This window comes from Dipteris shenzhenensis, chromosome 24, assembly GCF_047967505.1.
Source record: "Dipteris shenzhenensis isolate YYH24624 ecotype China chromosome 24, Dip_SZ_1.0, whole genome shotgun sequence".
NCBI classification, from domain to species: domain Eukaryota; kingdom Viridiplantae; phylum Streptophyta; class Polypodiopsida; order Gleicheniales; family Dipteridaceae; genus Dipteris; species Dipteris shenzhenensis.
The window spans coordinates 8,521,397-8,542,878 of NC_141619.1; the positions used below are offsets into that span (position 1 = coordinate 8,521,397).

Here is a 21,482-nt window from a genome sequence, read left to right on the forward strand (position 1 = left end):
CACCTCGTCCACCTGCTCAGCAAGGCCACCCTTGGAGGGCCAGAACCGCTCTCCCGGATCCCACTGGACCTCCCTCAAGGGCCTACCCTCCCAAAGCTAGAGGCACCATTTGGGGGCATCCTGCTTTGAGATACTGGGAGGATCAATATGCCACTCCTTTCCCAAACGTCCCACCACTCTGATCATCTGCCAATGAATCCCATCCATCTCTGGGTCTCTCTCAGTGAGTGCCTAGACTAGGCCTCTAGGTCCTACATGAAAAAATCGGGCTGCGTGCTGCCTCGCTACATCATCATCCTCAAGGGGACACCAGTCCGAGAAAACTGGCCCAACCATCTGCTGTCCATCCACACGCGAAGTCCCTCCCATTAGGAGTCAAGGATGGCTAGGTCAATCTCTCTCATCCGTTGCCCTGCTCCTCGCAAATGCGCTAAGGCGCCAAGCCTTGCCTCTGCCTCCGTGGGTAATCTGCTCCATCTACCAAAGGAGCCGGCCGGTCCATTGTCCCATAGTGCTCAACCAATGTCAGTCCACTGCCCGAGCATATGCCCCTCCTGATCTCTGATCTCTGTGTGCCAAATAAGGGGCTGACGCTCGAACTCCTCTCTGCATCTGGGTTGAGCACGAATGAGGTCCCCTGCTAATCTCTGCTAGACCCTATGGAGGCTCCTCATCAAGGGGGGCCTCTGAGAAATCCATATGTGTGAATGCTGCCACTGCCCCCAGTGCGTGGGGTGTTCCTGAGAAGCCCTCGCTGTAAGAGGAGCTTCCAAGGCTCTACACCTGGGGTGAGGCCACGAACAACCAACTTGCCCAAGAGGGCTCTGCTCTGCATCTCTGGATCAATGATACCCAAGCCTCCCAATGCCTGCGGCATGATTACCGTTTGCCAAGCGACCTGGGCTTTAGTGTTTCTGGTGCCGTCCGATCCTGCCCAAAGGAAGTTCCGAACCAACTGTCGGAGCTGCCCAATGCACCCTCTGTGAAGACACCAGCAGCTGGCAATATACCAAGCCGTGGCAAGAAGGACCTGGTTTGCCACTAAGGCACGGCCTCGCTAGGGAGAGTTTGGCTGAGCTCCAGTAGAGAGTCATCATACTATTTCACGCAAATACTACAAATCTTGGCACTTTTAGTTTATTCCAATCATTTCATATGGAAAGGATGACCTCTGGAGTGGTCCCAATGATGATGGCCAGGGCCTCTCTAAAGTTCTTTCTAATCTAGATTTTCTGATAGCATCTGCAACTTGATAGATTTCTCCACATGTTTACGTCTTTAGATTTAATTACCCCAATGTGTTAAAGAGGAAAGGTGTTTATTCAAAAGATAACTTGCATCTACACTATAACAGGATTGATGTGCCACCTCAAACCTATAGGATCTCAGAGAAGAAAGGACAGCCTCTCCATTCCTTGAGGAAAATAGTCCTCCTAACGGTAGCAGCCGTGGAAGATCCCTGCACCCCCGTAAAGCCAAACCCTCCAAGAGCCAAGAGGGATGCTCTCTAGACGTGGGTCTAAAATACTAGCTATAGTGACCAAAAAAAAAAAGAGACGGTTCATCATGTCAAAACACGACAAAACATTTCTGTGAAATGGGCGAAATGTGGTACTTCTAGATGAAACTTTCATAAAAACTATTTTGTTTTTTTTTTTTTAAATATTCATTTTTTTATTTGGGGGTGGGGGGGGGGGGGTTTATGTATGTGTGTGTGTATCTGCATGTACTAATTTTTGTGTGTGTGTGGGCTTTTAATCATTTGTATGTGTGTGCATTGTGCACTATAGTCTGTGCAAGTGTCGTCCATACCTCATCACATGCAGTGCATCCTTTGAGTGTCTCACTATCCCCAACTCTATTGGGTCCATCTTTGGTACTCTGAGGGATCCGATCCAAAATCCAGTAGACCCACCTACCTCTCCCTCGTGTGCGTATCTAAGTCACCTAGAAGGAGGATCTCTCCCTACCTAGGGAACTCCGTGATATCATCATATATCTTCTTATATGGGCTGTGACCTTGGTGACCTCATGCACGCAGGATGATGTATCCAGGGGAAAGGAGCACATAACAATGAAAATCGATCGTGCATCAAGTGATTGAACTCGTATCCACATGCGTCGTGCGCGCACGAGAGAGAGAGAGAGAGAGAGAGAGGGGAGGGGGTCCATATATGATAGGCTTTGTATATTAATAATTATGTATACAATGTTTTATATATATTATGTACTTTTAATGTATACCTAGAGCGTGTTTCTAGGCGAAACTTCAATCAAAATCTCAAAATTGTTTCTAAACAAAACTTGTGAAATGTGTTTCATGAAAAGTTTGTAGTAACATTGATACCAGCGAGAAGCCATAAAACATGCTCCATGTGACCTACAGTCCTGACATGCTCAAAGCGTGCATTCACTAGGTACCCTCATTCGTGCTCAGAGTGCGCATCAAAGACTAAACCATCCCAGTTTGTACCTTGCCGGAGGCCTACGACCTATATTGGGATTCTTGTCCTTGAAAAAGCCCCAATCCCGTTGATAATAATGTGTTGTCTATCTTTTGCAAGGACTCAATCAAAGGGTAAGGCTGCATCAATCTGCTCAAGCCTCCTACGTCCTTTGACGTGACTAACCAATGGAAATCTATGTTCCCATGGAAGGTTTTTGAAAGCCTTTCATGAGCTCATAGAGGAACTAGGCCTTGTCTCCCACTTGGACCACTTCATATAACTACAAAAGTCTAGGGGCATGCTAAGGTCACCAAAGATTGAGTCATTCCACATGATAGGTTGTTTATCAGTCTCTTCCTGCAAGGAGGGAGTGATCCTCCGAAGAGAGTTTTTGAAGCTACCCGAAGAAGACATCTTGAGGTGCGCTGAAGTGATAATCACTTGTTGCTGTCCATCCAATGACTACATGAGGAAGGATTACAGTATCCAATTCATCGAATAAAAATCCTTCTGAGACTCCTAGCGCAAGTCCTAGCGTTAAGTCCTAACTTTCAAAGGAAAAGCCCTGCAGTGTAGATCTGGATCAATGATATTGAGGCTCCCTTATGCAATGGAAGAATCAAGGTCTCTCGAGACACCCTAGCTTTAGTATCTATTCGACCCTCAATTGTGCTCCATTAAAAATTCTTGATTGGCCTTTTTAGCTTAGTAATGCAATCCCTAGAATGACATTAACATGAGCAAACAAACCAAGCTATGGCTAGCAACACCTGGTTGACTACTGCCACTCTAGATGCAAGTCAAGTCTAGCCAAACTCTAGAAGAGAAGTTTCCTCCTTATGCTCTCCATCACTTGAGCAAATTGTCACAAAGAGATGCCCACATCAACTTAACAGCCCAAGTACCTAAAAGAGAAAATTAGAAGAATGTTTAAAATTTCTTTATCAGTGTTTATTTAGAAAGTTGGGACAACTTTCACCAAAAAAGATGCGCGCGCGCGCGTGTGTGTGTGTGTGTGTGAGAGAGAGAGAGAGAGAGAGAGAGAGAGAGAGATCTTCTCTTGATGTATTTTGGCACATCCCATTTTGGGATAGTTACTCTACAATATAAAGCATTAAAAAAATTATTTAGTGGATAAGTCCATCCTTGGAGGATGCTTTGTAGAGGGAGTGTATTTTGCTTCCAGAGGCTTTTATGAGGTGCATTTATCAGATGCTTCGTGCAAGCAGAGGCTTCTTGAGTTCTCTCCCCTGTTTTACGGGAAGCAGATGGTACATGCTATGCCCTGGTCCCCAAACAAGGATTATCAAAGTCTTATACGACATCATTGTCCTGTATGGGTTGAGGTTGTTAACTTCCCGGACTATATGCGTGAAGAGTTGCCTGGCCTGGTTGCTTCTTTGGGACAGGTCATTTGTCCTCCATGCCCCATGGGAAACCGTAACAGGTTCTGCATTCTCTGGGACACTGATACACCTACCCCTCCTTCTATTGCAGTGGAAGTTGAGGGAGTGCAATTGGGAAAAAAGTACTTTGAATTGAAGTGGGACGTGTTTGCAGGAGCTTGTTTTGCCTGCCACAAGTTTGGGCATCTAGCCTCTGAATGCCCAATGGTTCTGCATCAGCCCCCTCCCAATGCCTTGCCGCCCCAGACACGGGAAAAGAATGAGAATTTGCAAGCTAAGACAGCAAATAGAAATGGAGCAAAGAAAGCCAAACCAATCAATCAGGTGCGGTCACTTGCTGGAAAAGGAAAAGAGAAGATGAAGGAATCTGCGGGGATTGATCAAGATGGTTTTCAACAACCTAAGAAGGTGGTTGTATTGAAGCAACGCCCCCTTCAATCTCGTCAATGGGATGCTTCTTCTCCCTCACCAGGACATGCTTCTACTTCAGCTCCTGTCCTTCAAAATTGGGTGGGGGTATTGAAGAAGGGCATCCCCATATGTGATTCAGAAGAAGGGGAGAATGCTATGTCTTTCATGGATCATGAAGGAATGCAACCCATGCAGGCAGAGGCTTTGCCTCTCTGATGTCTTGTTTTATTCTGATACTTTGCTGTATATACCTCTTTCATGCCTCAAACACTTAAGTGCTTTACATACAATGTACAGAGCCTCTGCAATGTCTCAAAGTGGAGGCTTTTATGGAATTATGTACATAAAATGGAGCCATATATTGTTTGTTTGCAAGAGCATAATCAACACTCCATGGCTGGTCATCATGGTTATTTTGGCGGTTATGATATATATATTATGCTGGTACCACTACCTACTCAGGTGTATGCATACTGGTTAGACATGAGCTGGAGCCTCAGTTAGCCTTCAATGACAGCAGTGGCAGATGGATGGTCATACAATGTAATGTCAATGGTGATATTCTTGAGTTTGCATCAGTCTATGCTTCCCAGACCTCTGCCATGAGGGCTTCATTATGGGATTCTTTATGCAGATATCCATGGAGATCCAATGCATTCATCTGTGGAGATTTTAATAATTCCCCTCTGCCAAGAGATAACACCACTTCAAGATCTCATATGCTATCATTGGAAAGGCAGAAATGGGATAGCATGCTTCTTTCTGTGCAGCCTGAAGATTTATGGCTGCTTCTCCAAGGGTCAGTGCCTTGATATACTTTTCATCATAATGCACTTACTACATACTGGCCAAGGCTTGACAGATGGTATTTGTTTTACCCACAACAATTTGCAGATTTTAGCCCTCATCTCCTTATAGATTTCTCATTGGGCTTGTCAGATCATGCCCCATTGTGGATGAATTTGCAGCTGGGCATGCCTCTGGATGATTTGCCACCCCTTTCCAGTAGATTATTGCATGTTAATCAGGCTTATTTCCGACATTACTATTTCCAGCAAATGATCAGACTTGCAATTCATCCCTTGCCTTTGCATGCCCAGGAGGACATGAATTATGCTTGGGACAGTTTTGTCTCTCGTATGTAGAATGTCATTAGGGAGTATGGCAACTCGCATATGACTGAATGGAGGAATGAGGTTAAATGGGCAAAAAGGACAGCACAACAATTGACTGAATTTTCTCCGTTAAGGCCTCTCTCTGATTTAGAAAACGATTCCCTTTCACATGCTCAGATTAAATTGACTGTTAATGATTAGAGGAAATTGCACAAATGGCAGATTAGGGCAAGAATGAAGCCCCTCATGGATCAGGGCTGCTCATCAAAAGCCTTTTTCCAGGGCTTGCATGCTACTTGAAAGAAAAACTCATGTCTAAGGGTAAGGAAGGTAGATGGCTCTTGGACGCACTCTTTCTCTGATCTCCAAGATGAATGCCAAAATTAATTCCAGAAATTGTTCTCCGCTCTTGGTTCCCCATCAAATCAAATGACTGATGCTAGGACTGAATTTCTCCAATATGTTTCTAGAATAGTGGAAATGGATGATGCTCTTACCTTGGAGAGACCTTTTACTGACACAGAACTTGATAATGCATTGTTCCACCTCAGCAAATACAAGTCCCCTGGCTGGGATGGCCTTACGGTGGAATTTTATATTTCTTTTTGGGATGATTTGAAAGAAGTTCTCTTGCAAATGATCAATGTTGCCTGGCAAGAAAATCAGTTGCCACACTCTTGGAAGCATGGCATAGTCAAACTTGTGCCCAAAAAACATCTGTGTGACCATATGTCAGATTGGAGGCCTATTACTTTGATGCCTGTAGTTTACAAACTCATTGCCAAAATGATTGTGCATAGGCTTCACAGGATACTGGATGCGGGACTTCATCCTCATCAGTATGGGTTTGTGCCGCGAAGACAAATCCATGACAATATATGCAATGCCTTGACTGCAATTGAATATGCTAAGTATTCGCATCAAGATGTGCTTATATTGCAGGTGGATATTGCTAAGGCATTTGACACTGCTCAATGGGATTTTATCTCTCAAATCATGACAAAGTTGGGCTTTGGTCCCAAGATAGCAAATGCAGTTTACTGGCTTTATTCTGGCTCTACTTCTCAGTGCATTCTTGGGGGTCATCTGTCTCGGTCATGGACATTGGGTCGATCAGTTAGACAGGGCTGCCCTCTTAGTGCTCTCTTCTATGCCATTGCGACCCATCCCCTTTTAATGTATCTTGATCATCTTACAAACACAGGACAGATGACTGGTCTTAAAATCCATGGGGCTGCATCTTTTTTGGCACAAGCATATGCTGATGATTCCTTCTTTATGCCACAGAATTCTCCCCGGGAAGTTCACATGCTTATGACCACTCTTTCATTGTATGGTTTGGCAGCGGGATTGCATGTCAATTTTGACAAATCTAAATTACTTCCCCTGAAATAATGTGACTGGCATTCTATTCTTTGGCCAGGTCAGGTGGTGCATTCCAAAGATGTAGTCACGCATTTGGGATATCCCATAGGATGGCATATCACCAGAAAGGAGCAGCTAAAATGGATCTTCCAAAGACTTCAACATAAATTGGAATACTGGAAGATTTCTACTTGGCCTCTTCATGTCAGGCTCAGAATAGTATAGTCCATTGTAATGTCCTATGTCCAGTTCTATATGCCTTTGCTACATTGGTCCTCCAGGGATATTTCAGCCTTTATGTCTCAAGCTATGGAGATGTTATGGAGGACAAAAACTGTTGTGAAAGCATTGAGACTGATGAAGATGGAAATGGTGTGCTCTCCTAGGATGCATGGTGGACTTAATGTCCTCAATATAAGATATCATGTACTTGCAAGGAAGGCGACTGTGCTGCATACTTTTTTCCGCCAACAACAGCCATGGACTTGTATGCTAGTGAGAAAACACTTCAAGGCTAGTAGCATCCAAATCCCTCACAGCATAACTATCATATAAAGATTGCTTGAGGGACATTCTGAAAAAAGCATATGCCTGAGGGAACTGTTGTCCCATCCTAAAATGCCATCTCTATGTCCAAATAGTCCATAGTACCCAAAAACGAGCCCAATGAAAGTAAAGGAGGAATGGAGACATCTGAGATGAGAAGCATCCAAACATCTAGAAGAGTTTCCCGAATCTGAGAGAGGGAAACCGAAGCCGCAGCAAATGAGAAACATGAGTGATCAATATCCGAGAGTGCGGGCAAGACCATAACAAATGGGGAACTGTCTCACGATGATGAGAGCAACGGGGGCAGGAAGAGGAAGCAATACGGCGTGCTTCCAATTTCACCCGAATGGAAAAAGCTCCCACTATACATTTCCAAAAGAAAAGCCTCTGTTTCACACACACACATATATATACACATACATATATATAGACATATATATATATATATATATATACATATACATATACATATACATATACATATACATATATATATATATAGAGAGAGAGAGAGAATATATATATATATATAGAGAAAGAAAGAAAGAAAGAAATTTTATTAAAGGTCCACGGAAGGCCATACATGGCCTATGGGACACAAAATCATCCGAAAGGAAAATACATCATCAACGATGCGCCAACTGGGTGGCCTCATCGTAATACAGCTAAGATGCCAAAAATGGCTACAAAAATCCTAGATACAAAATGAAATGAAATAGAGTACCAAAAATGCCTAGATACAAAATGTAAAATATGAAATATGAGGAACATCGTCTTCCCTAAGGGGTCTGTGATCCAAAGAAATGATGGAAGTCATGGCCATCGACCATGCCTCCTGCCATGAGTGTGAAGATTTGGGCAAGTGTCAAGTGGGCTGCTGGCGGTGCCAAGTCTCCATGGAGCAATCTCCTCCGAAAATCTGCCATCATCCTCCGTCGTCTAGAAATAAAGCGACGGGTACGGCCTCTGTGTAAGATCATCCTGCGGTGCTGCCGGATCATGTCATATGTACATCCTCGGGGTGGAACCATCGGTGCTCTCTGGCAAGATGGGCTATCTCTGTGCTCATGGTCCTGCGCCTCGTCCTGCTCCTCATGAATAACCAGGTCTCTGGCAGGGATGCGACGGTGCTCTCTGAGGAATCTCTCTCTGTATCTGGTGATCTCCCTGATGAACAACGCTAAGCAATACTGATCCTCATACTCCATAATCTGAGAGAGAGGTCCAAATCCGTGCCCAAATAAACAGTGAAATCTGCCACGGATCTCATAATATAAAGGGCATCTGCAAACAAAGTGCTCCTCAGTCTCCACCTCCCCCATAGTGCAACAAGAGCATATCCTAGTCTCTCGCCTGGGTCTATGTCCGGTAGCTGTACGATGCATCCTGCCGGCCTCAACGTCTAATCTGTGGGAAGATACCCTGAGCTGGCCCAAGGCAATCCTGAGTGAGTGCGACATATGAACGCCGATATATCCTGGGGATATGATGAAGCCATCCTTTGAGATCCTGAGAAAATGGTCACGATATGTGGCCATCTTCGTAGGAAGCTCCGTGGGATGAACTCAAGTGCGAAACGTGTGTAGCTGCAACAAATCTGCCCTGATAACCTGACTGAGCTCATGTCGAGTGAGAGGGAGGCGAGGGGCATCTATGCTGTATCGAAATGGTGGCAGCCTATCCATATCCAAGCCCAGCGAGGTGAGCCATGTGGAGAGTGTGTGGTACCAACAAAAAGTATGACCTCTTTCTACTAACATCTGCGAGGATGTCAGTGCTAGCCACGGTAATCGTGCTCTGCCTGCTGCTGAGTCTCCGAGCGCCCTGATCCTATGCAAGTATGTAACTGACTGAAATGCTGCATCTAGCGCTAGGGGTGTAGCTCCGAACTCTGCGAACGTAATCTGATGCGGTACCGTGGGCTTCGCTCTGATCAATCTGGAGAACATGATGATCTGTAACCTCTCTACTCGTCTCCAATCTGCAGCACTGAGATCTCCTGCCCAGAAGGGGCTAGCATACATGGCTGCAGGTCTCACCAACGTATCGAAAAGTAAGGACTTCGTGTCGGGATGCTGAAAATGTGACTGTGCACACTGCCTCTCGAGAAGAGCCAAGGTGGCATACCCTCTATTGATCCTATCTCGTGCTGCATGCGTCATGGTGAAGACTGGACCTCTAAATGTGACACCCAAATATGTATACTCCCTGACTAGCTCCACCTCCTGCCCATCAAATGTGAAAGAGAACTCGCCTCTCCTATAAACCTGGTATGACGTGTTGAAGACCATGACTTTGGTCTTCCCAAGGTTTACAGACAACCCTCTGTCCTGACAAAAGCTGTGGAGTGCATGGAGATGTGCCTGTAAACCCTGCTGGGAGGAAGAAATAAGAACCACGTCATCTGCATTGAGGAGAATCGGTATCGTGGATCCTGCCAGTAAAGAACCTGTACCACCCATCGTCTGTATGTACATCTCTAACTCATCGATATAGAGACCAAAGAGTGTCGGAGACAAAGGACACCCCTGCTTCACCCCTATCGTACTGCGTACTTCCCCCGACAGCCTCGCCCGTGTCCTGACTCTACCTGTGACTCTCTCATACAAGGCCATGATCGCCCATTGAATCTCCCCACTGAATCCCAAGTCACGAAGTCGCTGGAAGAGTCTGAAACGCGGCACAGTGTCAAATGCCTTTCTGAAGTCCACGGAGCAACAATAGAGCCGTTGCTTATGTGACTTCGCCTCCTCAATCAAAGCCCTGAGCGTGAAGATATGATCTAGAGTCGAGTGCTCTGCACGAAATCCTGCCTGCCCTCTAGCTCTCATGCCTGTCGCCTCGGCATGGTCATTTATATGTCCTTCTAGAATGGTCGCATAAATCTTGGCCATGACATGGCCAATCATAATGGTCCTGTAGTTCGACGCCTCCAAAGGATCCCCCGACTTGTGTATGGGTACTATAGTATTTTCTAGCCAACTAGGTGGAAGACCTGTACAAATGGACTCGTTAAAAAGACGGGAGAGGACTGTAGCTAAGACATCAATCCCATGGATTACATACTCCACTTGCAATCCATCATGGTCCTTAGCTCTCCCAGTCTTCAAACGATGAGCTGCTGCTCGGACACTACTGGATGAGAATAAGGTAGAGGAGATGGGTCTAGGCACATGGGATAAGTCGATCTGTGGCTGGTCTGGAATATCATATAAAGTGGAAGTATAGGCAAGCCAAACCTGCGGGTCTGTAAGAGGAGTTTGAGATTTCAAGCGAAGGAATTTCTTCCAGAATTCCTTGGAATCACAGCTGAAAAGTAAACTTCTCAGCTCCTCCTCATTCGGGGCTAGAAATTGGCGCTTTTTGCGTCGCACCAAACGCTTGTAACTCTTCTTGGTCTCAATGAGGAGGGGAGACTTCTCCTGTGTCTCAAGGCGAAGCTTCATGCGGAGTTCTTTACACTCCTCATCATACCATCCATTACAAGGCACAAGACCGACTGGTGGAGGACCGGATGTGTGGCAAGTGACGGGGAAGGACTTGTGGGCTGCCGAGATGATGGAGGTATGTACAAGGTCCCACCGATCCTGTGTGGAGGGTAGGGCATCGAGAAGGTGCGGACGGAGAAGACTACTCAGGTGCTGGCTATAAATATCATCGAACTGGTGGTCAAAATGAACCTCATAGTATGGTTGACGCTCATGATGTCTAGAAGAGAGAGAGAGAGAGGGGAGGAGGGGGAGGGAGGGAGAGAGATGTATTAACGTCCGCGGAAGGCCTCACGGGCCCATGGGATAGAGTGCACAAAAAAGGAAAACTCATACAAGCCTCAAGGTGCTGGAGCAAAGGGTGCGCTAGGGCCCTTGTTGAGTACTAATCTATGCTAGCAAAATCATAATCAATAGTCAAGCAAATGTCACCTAAATCAACTGAATCAAACCAATCTATCAAGTACAAGTTAATCTCGGAAACTGGGACTCAGAAGGCGAAGCCCGGCATAGTGATGGTTCTTTGGTGAGCCACGAAGATTTCTCGTATCCATGTCTATCGGGCTGTCTCACGCTGTGGCGAGAGACGTGGTCTCCTCAATCTCTGAACTCTCTGGACTAAGTCCAGAGTGATCCCTCGTCTCTGTCGGTCCCCCCGCGGAACGCTGTGAGAGGTCGGACCTCAATAGAATGTGCTTTGGGTATTGTATGTCTCATGCGTGGTCCCTACGTCGTTCTCCTGATGGCACCGTTTTGGCTCTCTACTGATCTCGTGTCAGCTGGCTCCTCCTCCACACCACTGTGCCTTGAGGCTGACTCAAATGTGTAGAAGTCTGTGACGTGTTCCTATGCCCAGTCAACCTCTATGTCCTGCGGACTACCACCCTCTTGCTACTCTCTGATTTGTTGCTGTAGTGTCTTGCGGTGCCAGCACATCTCCATCAAATAAAGCCCAATGCAAACCTGGTCATACAAATGGATTAGTCATGATAGCGGACCAAAGCCACTCCCCTCAAGATAGAGACAGTGGTAGCACCCCTGGATCTCATAGTAGGCTGAGCAAACACAAAGAAAGTGCTCCTCTGTCTCAACCACGCCCCAGCATACATAGTGTGCAGATCCCCTGCTCTCTAGGTATACCTGCGGCTCTCCGTGCTTCAATCCTCAGCTGATGGGACGAAACCCGCATCTGTCCAATGGCAATCCTCAGTGCATGTGAGACTTCTCTATCCTCAAGATACTAAGGTCTGATGATGAATCCCTCCTCAGATACTCTCAAGAAGTGGTCGCGGTAGAATTGGGCCTTGGTGGGGAGCTCCTGGTTCCCTCCCCCCCCAAAAAAAAATAAAAAATAAAAAATAAAATCCGCGATGTATGGAGCTAGAGGAGATCTAACCATATGAGACGGTTGATCTCATCTCGATGGATCGACTCATGAGGTACGTCCATGCTATACTGAAGGGGGGGAGCCTGTCCATTTGGTTATGTGTCTGGCAAGCCATGTGGATATGCGTGCATATCATGTGTCAGCACCGTCCTTTGCTAGTCATCTGGATGACTCAAGGGCCAACCTCGGAAGTCTTCAGTGAGGTAAGTCCCAAACTCTATGGATGAAAGGCACTGTCTGAAAGATGGCATCAACATGAAGGCGTGCCATGGCAAACTCTGCTGGCACTATCTCATGTGGGACTGAGGGCTTGCACCGGATCATCTTGGACCCCATAATCACCTATAACCTCTCAAAATTTCCCTAGTCTGTCCTCGAGAGATCGCATCCCCAGAAGGGTGCAACATACATGGGAGTCGATCGCACTAGCGTATCAAAAAGTCAGCCCTTTGTCAGTGGATCCTGGAAGTGCGCCTGGAAGCATTGCCTCTCTAGTCAAGCCAAAGTACTACGCCCCGGTGTGAGTCGTGCCTGGGCAGCATGGGTCATCGTGAAGATGGGTCATGTGAAAACTGCTCTCAGATAGGTGTAGGACTGCACTATCTCCACTGGCTCGCCGTGATGGGTGAAGCTAAGTTGGCGGAGCACTGCTGAAGACCATAACCTTGGTCCCAAGGTTGGCTGTCAGGTCTCTCTCTCTCTACAGAACACCTATAAGGCCTCCAGATGTCTCTGCAACCCTTCCACTGAAGATGATATAAGGACTATGTCATCAGCATATAGCAATATCTGTATCATAAGGTCGCCCAGTAATGATCCCTCGCCCCCTAGGCGATCTATGAAGGATGTGAGCTCATCGATATAAAGTCTGAAGAGAGTTGATGAGAGGGGGCAACCTTGCTTCACCCCAATTGTGCTTTCGACCCAATCCGAGCAACCACCTGGGGCACGGACTCTACCTCTGACTGTCTCATCTAGGCTCATGACGAGCGTCTCTGGGATTCGCATCTCCTGTAGTCTCCGGATCATGCGGGATCGTGGGACAGTGTCGAAGGCCTTCCGAATGTCTAAGAAGCATGTGTAAACTTTTTGGTGTCTGGATATCGCCTCCTCAATGATGGCTCTCAGGGTGAAGATGTGATCTAAAGTAGAGTGCTGCCTCTTGAATCATGCCTGCCCTAGTGCCTGCTGCTCTCATGCCTCTGTATGACTGCTGATCTCTCTTTCTAGTACCGAACCATAGATCTTGGCAAGTGTGGCCTATCATGAGGGTGCGATAGTTCCCAATGTCCATGAGGTCTCCTGCTTTGTGTATCGGTACGAGAGTGGTAGTGCTGGCATGCCGCATGGTTGAACATCTATGCAAGAACCGGGGCTAAGACCTCCTGCCCATGTGCAAAATGCTTAGTCCATAGGCCCTCGTGATCCTGTGCTTTCTGGTTGTGGAGCCGACAGAGTGCAGCTTGTACATTCTGTGTAGTGGACAGGTGGCAGGTGGTGGGCCTGGGCATAAAGGACATATCTGGTGGCAGTTCGTTTCCTAGAGTGGAGAAAGATTACTGTAACCTCCAAGAAGTGGGGGTGTCCTCTAGACCCAAAGTTCCTAACATTGGCAGGGCTTTGAATCCGTACTCTACAAAGAAGACAAAGACGTGGGGGCCATTGTACCAAGCCCTCTTTTGAGGAGGATTGTGTAGGTGACAACTTTTTGAGTGGGATGCAAGCCATGGATCCTCTTTGGGGCAGAATGGGATGACTCAAATGAAGCTGAGGGGAGAGTAGAGAGGGGACTTGGGAGTGTGCTGAGAAGCAGATTGGAGGTGAGAGGTTCAGAGGATTAAGCACCAGGGGCTCATTGGTTGGCAAGGAGGATTAGAAAAGAAGGAAGAGGAGGGGGGGCGGGGGGGGGGGGGGGGGGGGGAGGGGGGGTTAGGATGTAGAGGGTTAGAAGAGGTATTTAGAGGTAGGTATTGTTGTGAGGGGGGAATGTGGAGGGTTAGAAAAGGGGGGGGGGGGGGGTTTGGGATGTGGAGGGTTAGAAGAGGTATTTAGAGGTAGGTATTGTTGTGAGGGAGGAATGTCCACCAAGGCCTATTGGGAGCTTTAATGAAATTTGTCTGAAGATACGGTCTACACGCCTTCCTTTTTCTAAACCACTTATCGCCCTTCCCTGCAATGCATCATAAGTAGGCCTTGGCCAAGCGGACCATTTCCTCACAATGTAGGCATTGATTTGGTAGAGCAGCAACCACGATTCTCTTGTTGAAAGGGGAGATCCTTGTCACTAGCATGATCTCAGAGGGGAGAGCGACAAGATCTTTTGCAACTCCGTCATCCCTTCGGACTGAAGCCACAGTCATGGGGTTTTCCATTACTATACTGAAGTGCATGCTGATAGAGAAAATAATGTCCCTTTCCAGGTTCTAAATTATTTGAACTTTGGTAAGATATTCTATGAGCCTTTTGAATATGCAATTCCTTTTGATCTATCTTTTCGTTTCATCATTGTCCTTCATAGTCTTCCTTATATGACGTATCTGGTTTAGCAAAACTTTTCCCTTTTCACGCTAGGCACACACTCTTACAGAAATGTCAGGAAAATTATGACTTATCCTGCCGGTGATCTAAGCATTTACAAAAAACAACCAGCACAATCTTTCTAACATGGTTTTTACTATTACCATCTTATTGGGCCCGATATTTTCGCACCATTGCGAACTGTTTGCACAGCAGGTCTATTGGTCTTTATGCTCCTTATATGTGTTACAACTGTTTATGCTCCTTATCCTGCCGGTGATCTAAGCATTTACAAAGAACAATTAGCACAATCTTTCTTACATGGTTTTTACTATTACCATCTTATTGGGCCCGATATTTTCGCACCATTGCGAACTGTTTGCACAGCAGGTCTATTGGTCTTTATGCTCCTTATATGTGTTACAACTGTTTATTGCCTTCCCATTTGTCAAAATATTAAAACACCAAGGAAGCTTGATAAGATTAAAATTCCAAACCCCATTCAGTGAATGTTGCTCTGTTTATGGATGGATTTCAGGTATCAAGCTGTGGCATATCTAGAGGCTACGGCAACGATTTATCATGACGAGAAGGTCCCTTTTTTCTCCCCACATTTGGTAAAAATTTAATAACTCAGTAAGGGTAACGCTCCATGTATTCAGTGTTCAATGTTCCAATATACAGCCTGTATAAAGCTGAATGCTCATGTTCTTATATGAGTTTTAAATTGACCATCGTGCTGGAAAATTGTTATGGTAGCTAGTGTTGTCTCATGTTTAATTTGTTCACACTTCCTCGATTTCTTCAATGGCTTTATCACATACAAAGGGTAAACATGGTTCAAATCAATAACATGGATTTAACAAATAAATGCTTCTGTGTCTCAAGTCAAGCAAATCTCAAATCTATTGATTTGGGACCTGATATCTTTTTTCTATTTAAGCCAAGTTGATAATCCTATCACATCAGACATTCGACCCATGGAGCCACATCAATAACAGTATGCATTTCTAAGTTGTTGTTTGTTGGAGATATCATAGCCAAAGAGTGTGTTATGTGATGTGTTGGTGTGTAGTACTAGGAGATCTAGTACTAGTCATTGTGTGAGTGCCACGTGTCACTATGGGACTTATCCCATATGCACTTGGTGCAAGTGTGTGATTGTGTAGCCTATAAGGCTTGTACCGGTCTCATTTATTGATGATGAATGAATGAAAGCCTTCATGGATTCTACATTTGTGTACCACTTCTTCACTCCCTAGCTTATGTCTCTCTCTCTCACGCACACCATGTTTCTAACATGGTATCAAAGCAGGTCAACCCTGCCATAGCTGCCACGTCATCTCTGCCCTAACCCTAACCCTAAGTCTGCTCAAGCTCCTCCCTATTGCAGCTGCCTTAGTTTTGCTCATTTCTGCCTCCTTTCAGCTGCCTCCTACCCGATTAGGGTTTTTATACAGCCGCCTTCATTGCTGCCTCCATAGCCGCCTATCCTTGCAACCCTTTGCGTTCATTCCTGCCCGTCTAGGATCTCCTCAACAAGCCGCCACCATTTGGGGTCTCTTGGAGCAGTGCCTAGGCCATTGATAGCCTCTCAGATAGTTGGTCGGTGCGTCTTCTTCCTCTTAGCTTGCTAGTCAGCAGGCACGCCTACAGTGTAGATCTTTGAAGCTGTCCTGGAGCTTTTCAACGCCGATTCTAGGGTTTGCAGGCTGCTGCAGCAGAAGTCGACCATCTGTGAGCATTTATTGCAGATTTTCGTGACTTTTGGAGGCTCTTTCGATCTGCTTTAGAGCTGTTATTGCATTCTCGAGTCATTCTAGGGTTGCTGTTGCAAAACTGCCTTCAACAGAGCCATTTTCAGGGCTGTTCCTAGCCTCTAGCTCATGTAGAACAGCCGTTTTTTGGACTGGTGACCTGCTGGTGCATTTTGGTCCACCTATACCTCTACTACGTCATCTTGGTATAGCTTAGAGCTAGTTTGCTGAAGTGCTTCACACATTTCGAGATATATCATTGCATTTGGCGCCTTTCCAGCTACCTTCTTGAGGATTTCGGACCTGCTCCAGCACCTTGAGCACTCATCTTGCCCACAATTGCTCTTCTATTGCTTCATTATTGCACTTCATGGTATCTACTTGCTGTTATTTGACTTGGGTTCACTCGGTTCTCTATTTCGAGGAGTATTCTTGCTGCTTTCCATTAGGGTTTGCGTTTTGGAACCTCCAAGGTCATCCACCAGCAGCTGGACATGTTTATTGACACCGTTCTCAAGCTGCTGATCCATTTCAGAGCCCTAGACCCCTTTATTGGCTGGTCATCCATTTCAACTTGCTGCCTTTGTCATCCATTTCAACTTGCTGCCTTTGCTACCTCAGTTTGACACTATGGAGCCTCATTTTCGTGGTGAAGACTCATCAGCACCACTTTTAGCTAGTGATGATCAACAAAGCCCTATCGCTTATTGGTGTGAGGTTGGTCAACAGATTACTTCATCAACTTGACCTCACTACTTCAGCGAAGGAGACCCTGGCCAAGCTCAACATCTACTGAACCTGAGCAGGAAGCTTCATTTGCTATGTTGCATGATCTATTCCTCTCTGAGGTGGTAGATGATGCTTAGCTCTATGTGTTTCTATGCTGAGTCAATAAAGATTCGCAGCCTTGAGTTGTCCCTCATAAATGAATGTATTTGGAGTCAATAAGAGGTACTCTTCCTTGGGTTGTCCCCCATAAATGAATGTATTGTCTTTTACAGTTCAGAGTAAGGGGGGTGATGAGTGATGGTTTGCCCTTACCGGTCGCAAGCTGACTGAGAAGTCACTATCACACTAGAGGTGTTGGATAGTTGGACTTGCTGTTTGCAGTATTGCGGTGGAAGGGGGATCGGTCTACTCTTTGCGTGTTGGGTCTCATACTCTTTGCTCTGAAGGGGGGTGTTGGAGTATCATAGCCAAAGAGTGTGTTGATGTGATGTGTTGGTGTGTAGTACTAGGAGATCTAGTACTTAGTCATTGTGTTAGTCATGTGTGAGTGCCACGTGTCACTATGGGACTTATCCCATATGCACTTGGTGCAAGTGTGTGAGTGTGTAGCCTACAAGGCTTGTACTTCACTTGTCTCATTTAGTGATGGTGAATGAATGAAGCCTTCATGGATTTTACATTTGTGTACCACTTCTTCACTCCCTAGCCTATCTCTCTCTCACTCACACCATCTTTCTAACATTCTTGTGAGGCATGGGTAATGAATTGAGCTTAATGTTGTAGGGCATGGATTGTTTGTGAGAAATTTCGTTTTCTGAATGTGGGTTCATCTTCAAATTGTGAATTGCAGCTTCTCATAGAGGTGGACTATTTGAAGAACATTGATTCTCCATTCATACAGATAAAAGGGTCAAACAAGGAGGCTGTAGCTGCTGCAGGATTGGATCTTAATCTGGAAGGAACTTACACAACCATGGTATGCCTTACATAGGAGAAAAGCTACCCATGAAGGTTTTGTCTATTATGCACTGCAGAGCATCCATAATGTCAAAGACAATGAATGAAAAGAATCGGTTTGGATAATATGTATCATCACATATAGATAGCAGCCTAGGCCTCTGTTAAAAAGCTTTGGTTTTTCAATTTGAAGATCATTATGTGTACATAGCAGGAAAATCATAATGAGGACTATTTTCCCAGAGTCAAACATATATTTTGCATATTCAGGAAATTTCTTGTTACTTTCATCAACCAGGCCATATTTAGTGTAAATTTGATTTGAATAGATCATGCAATCTTTTCCAAGCTCTGGCTGACAATGCTCTTTCTGACATATTTTATTACCAGCCTTACATTGAGATTGTTCTGGGCAATAAATTTGCACGTGTTGAGGGCTTTGTTGGTTTGCATGATCCAGAGGCAGCAAGATTAAGACAGTGGGTTGATTTCGTACAGTCTCAGGTATATACCTTTCTGGTATGAGAAAGACTTTAAAAGATTGTGAACTCATATAAGCTGCAATGTTTTGTTTATACAATAAGCTCTCTCTCTCTCTCTCTCTCTCTCTCTCTCTCTCTCTCTCTCTGTTCCTCCCTCTCAATTAAAGGCAGGAAGCTCTGGGTCTGAAGATATAGCGAGTCCAACAGTCCCAATGGAGTATTTACTGGAAGAACTACAGATGCGAGTAAGGAGGCTTGAAAGATGGCATATGATTAATACGGTATGATTTTATCATCTTCCATATTGTTTAATGAAAGGGTAAGCTGTGCATTGAGTTTGGTTGTTTCTTGTCCACCTTTGTTCTTCTTCCATAAAGAAATAAGCATGCTATCGCCTGCACCTTATAAGTTCGCCTGATGCATATCTTTTGTTTTGTTGTAGGTTCTATGGACTTTCTTTATGTCTGCTTTCATTGGATATGTTCTTTATCAGCGGAAACGCCGCTCTCATTCATAGTAATCTTCTAAGAATTTTGTCCTTGGTTTCTTCTTATGTAAAGAATTCTGTTAAATGGCTCTCTTTGAAATCGGGTACATCCGTATACATTGTTTTTCATCTCAAACATTCACGCAAGCAAACATGTCTTTTAGCCCAGAGAGATTGCAAACCCCCTTGATAACACCTCTTCCATTTCATGTTTGTTTCTTAGGGTGCTGCAGTGAGGGAATCGAATTTTATCTATCAAGGCTGTGATTACAGTCTCAGCAGGCTCTAGGGATCCACGACCTAGCACTGATGGGCTTTTGCGTGTACTGCTTCTTCTGTCAATGGCAGTGGCTTATTCAAGAGCAAGTTCAGGAATAAGGTGTATGCAAAAGAAAGATACAGACACAAGTGGATCATCCAGCAAGAGGAATCCGACACAAACGAAAAACACAAGCTGCCCATAAGAGATGGCCCCGTGCAAGCAGGAGTGGGCAAGAGCATCCGCTGAACCAACCATGCAGAGCGTACTACAAAACATAAGAGTCATGGGTTACAAAAGTACCATGTCTACTAGATTGCAGGTTATGTCCTCCCCAAAAACTGCTCTGTGGGGATGACAAATTTCCAGGTTCAGCTTGGAAAATAGGAAGTACAAAGATGTGTTCGATTTTGGATCATTCAATGTACAAGTGCTGCTCAGGTCATTACACCGAGCAGGATAGCCTGATGTAGATTTACAGATGAGAAAAAGACCCCGCAATCATTAAATGTATTTTTAAAGCTGTTAGCTTTCCCCATCTTTATCAAAAATTCCATTCTCCTCTGCCTGCTTCTTGTGAGTCATTCAAATATAAATTTGAATTTGATTGAGACCCTTTGATTTCCTGATCTTGGCTGCTAGAAAGTAGGTTCCACATGTTTTTCCTGTTGGGAATTTTGTTTGCAGACAAGAATACACTAGTGTAGCCCTGTTCTGATTTTGTGTCCTGTGCTTTGAAAAATCCCACAAAAGACCTATAGGAGTCCAATTTTGAGGCAAAATGTGGTTCTCAAGATTCATTTAATGTTACCTGACATGTTCTTTGCTATGGGTTGCAACTCTCTCTCTCTCTCTCTCTCTCACACACACACACACAAAACACTTTTTTTTGGCGGGGTAAAATCTATTTGTTTTTATATTACAAAGAGCAGTCCCAAGGAGGGGACATGCAGCTACAACATCACAAGATCTCATCATATCACAAGAAAGCAGGATAGTTGAGATCTAGAGCGTGCCAAAAGTCAAAGAACGTTTGCTGTAAAGATGTCTGTAAGAAGTGATACATGGCAAGGGACGGATCACCAAAGACCCTATGGAATTGGTCCTTCCATAGAGTCCATATACCCAATAGGGAACCCAAGTAAAGAAAAGATCATACCCCTGCTTGACAAAGTGACCCCACCTCCCCCTTTTCCCTCCTTTCTTCACGAGCAGCAGGAGCATTCGTGTTTGTCTAAAGGAAGAAGACCTTGGCGGCGACCTTTGGTCTTGCCAGAGGGGCTCTGTGACAGCACCCTCGAATCCCACAGCCGTTAAGGTCCTTTCTCCAGCCGACAAACAACAAAGTTCAGCAAGCAGTTCAGTCCCTTTAGGACGATTGTGGGCAAAATTGTGGGCCTCACATCCACAAGGCGACAGGTGCGAGAGTGAATCCAGGCGAGCTTGGCACTAGAGGATGACCACATTCAGGAGATCACCATCTATGGGAGAGGCGTTTTTCTCATCTAGCTGAGCTCCCCCGATACAGCCTTGACTTTGGTGGAGCAGAGTCCCATCCTCCTTGGCCCGCATCTAGTGTACCTCTTTCCTTGGTACCATGGCTTTACAGTGAAGGACATGGACACGACACCATGTTTCTTGCTTCCCGGTTACGCTTCGCTTCCCAGGGCTCCCAAAGGAGTACATAGCCACCCTCCCCTCCATTGGTTAGGCATTTGGCACAGTGCTTGAGTCTCTGTCACATTTGGCCACAGCGGTGGTAGCAGATGACGGGGTCCCCAGGGTCAGACTGGTGGTTGAGAGTCTAGAGTCCCTCCCTAAGTTGATTCTTCTAGAGACTCTTGAAGGGGGTACACTTCGCCAACAAGTGGAGATTTCTGGGTCACCAAGCCATTGTCTTCATTGCAGACTAATGGGTTACCTAGCCAGAGATTGTCCTTGTGGCCATGGCTGAGTGCTTCCCCCCCTGCAAAGCAGGTAGAGTCAGCAGACCTGAGTTCAGCGACCTCTCAGGCAAGAGCAACAGGATTCTGAGATCCCTTGGGTTACCTCCTCAGAAGGGGTCGGACCCAGGTTTAAAGGAAAAAGAAACCAATCAAACACGCCCGCAAGCGTCGCAAGCAGAG

The 21,482-nt window shown here is 45.6% G+C and overlaps 1 protein-coding gene across 4 annotated transcripts in view; it reads left to right on the plus strand.

Moving 5' to 3' along the window:
- LOC147886165 (P-loop containing nucleoside triphosphate hydrolases superfamily protein) overlaps positions 1-19,912 on the plus strand; it is a 132,774-nt gene extending 112,862 nt beyond the window's left edge. Inside the window, exons 22-27 of one of the 4 annotated variants that reach the window (XR_015543304.1) lie at positions 15,224-15,302; positions 18,022-18,147; positions 18,519-18,632; positions 18,800-18,891; positions 19,053-19,126; positions 19,321-19,579. Coding sequence is in view for 3 of the 4 variants with exons in the window: in XM_087395448.1 (XP_087251574.1) it covers positions 15,224-15,302; positions 18,022-18,147; positions 18,519-18,632; positions 18,778-18,891; positions 19,053-19,126; positions 19,446-19,605 (667 nt within the window). In the remaining variant the exon portion in view is untranslated. Of the gene's footprint in view, positions 1-15,223; positions 15,303-18,021; positions 18,148-18,518; positions 18,633-18,777; positions 18,892-19,052; positions 19,127-19,320 lie in introns of all 4 variants that reach the window. The other 3 variants (XM_087395448.1, XM_087395449.1, XM_087395450.1) reach the window with 3 other exon arrangements.
- The last annotated feature ends 1,570 nt before the right edge of the window (positions 19,913-21,482 follow it).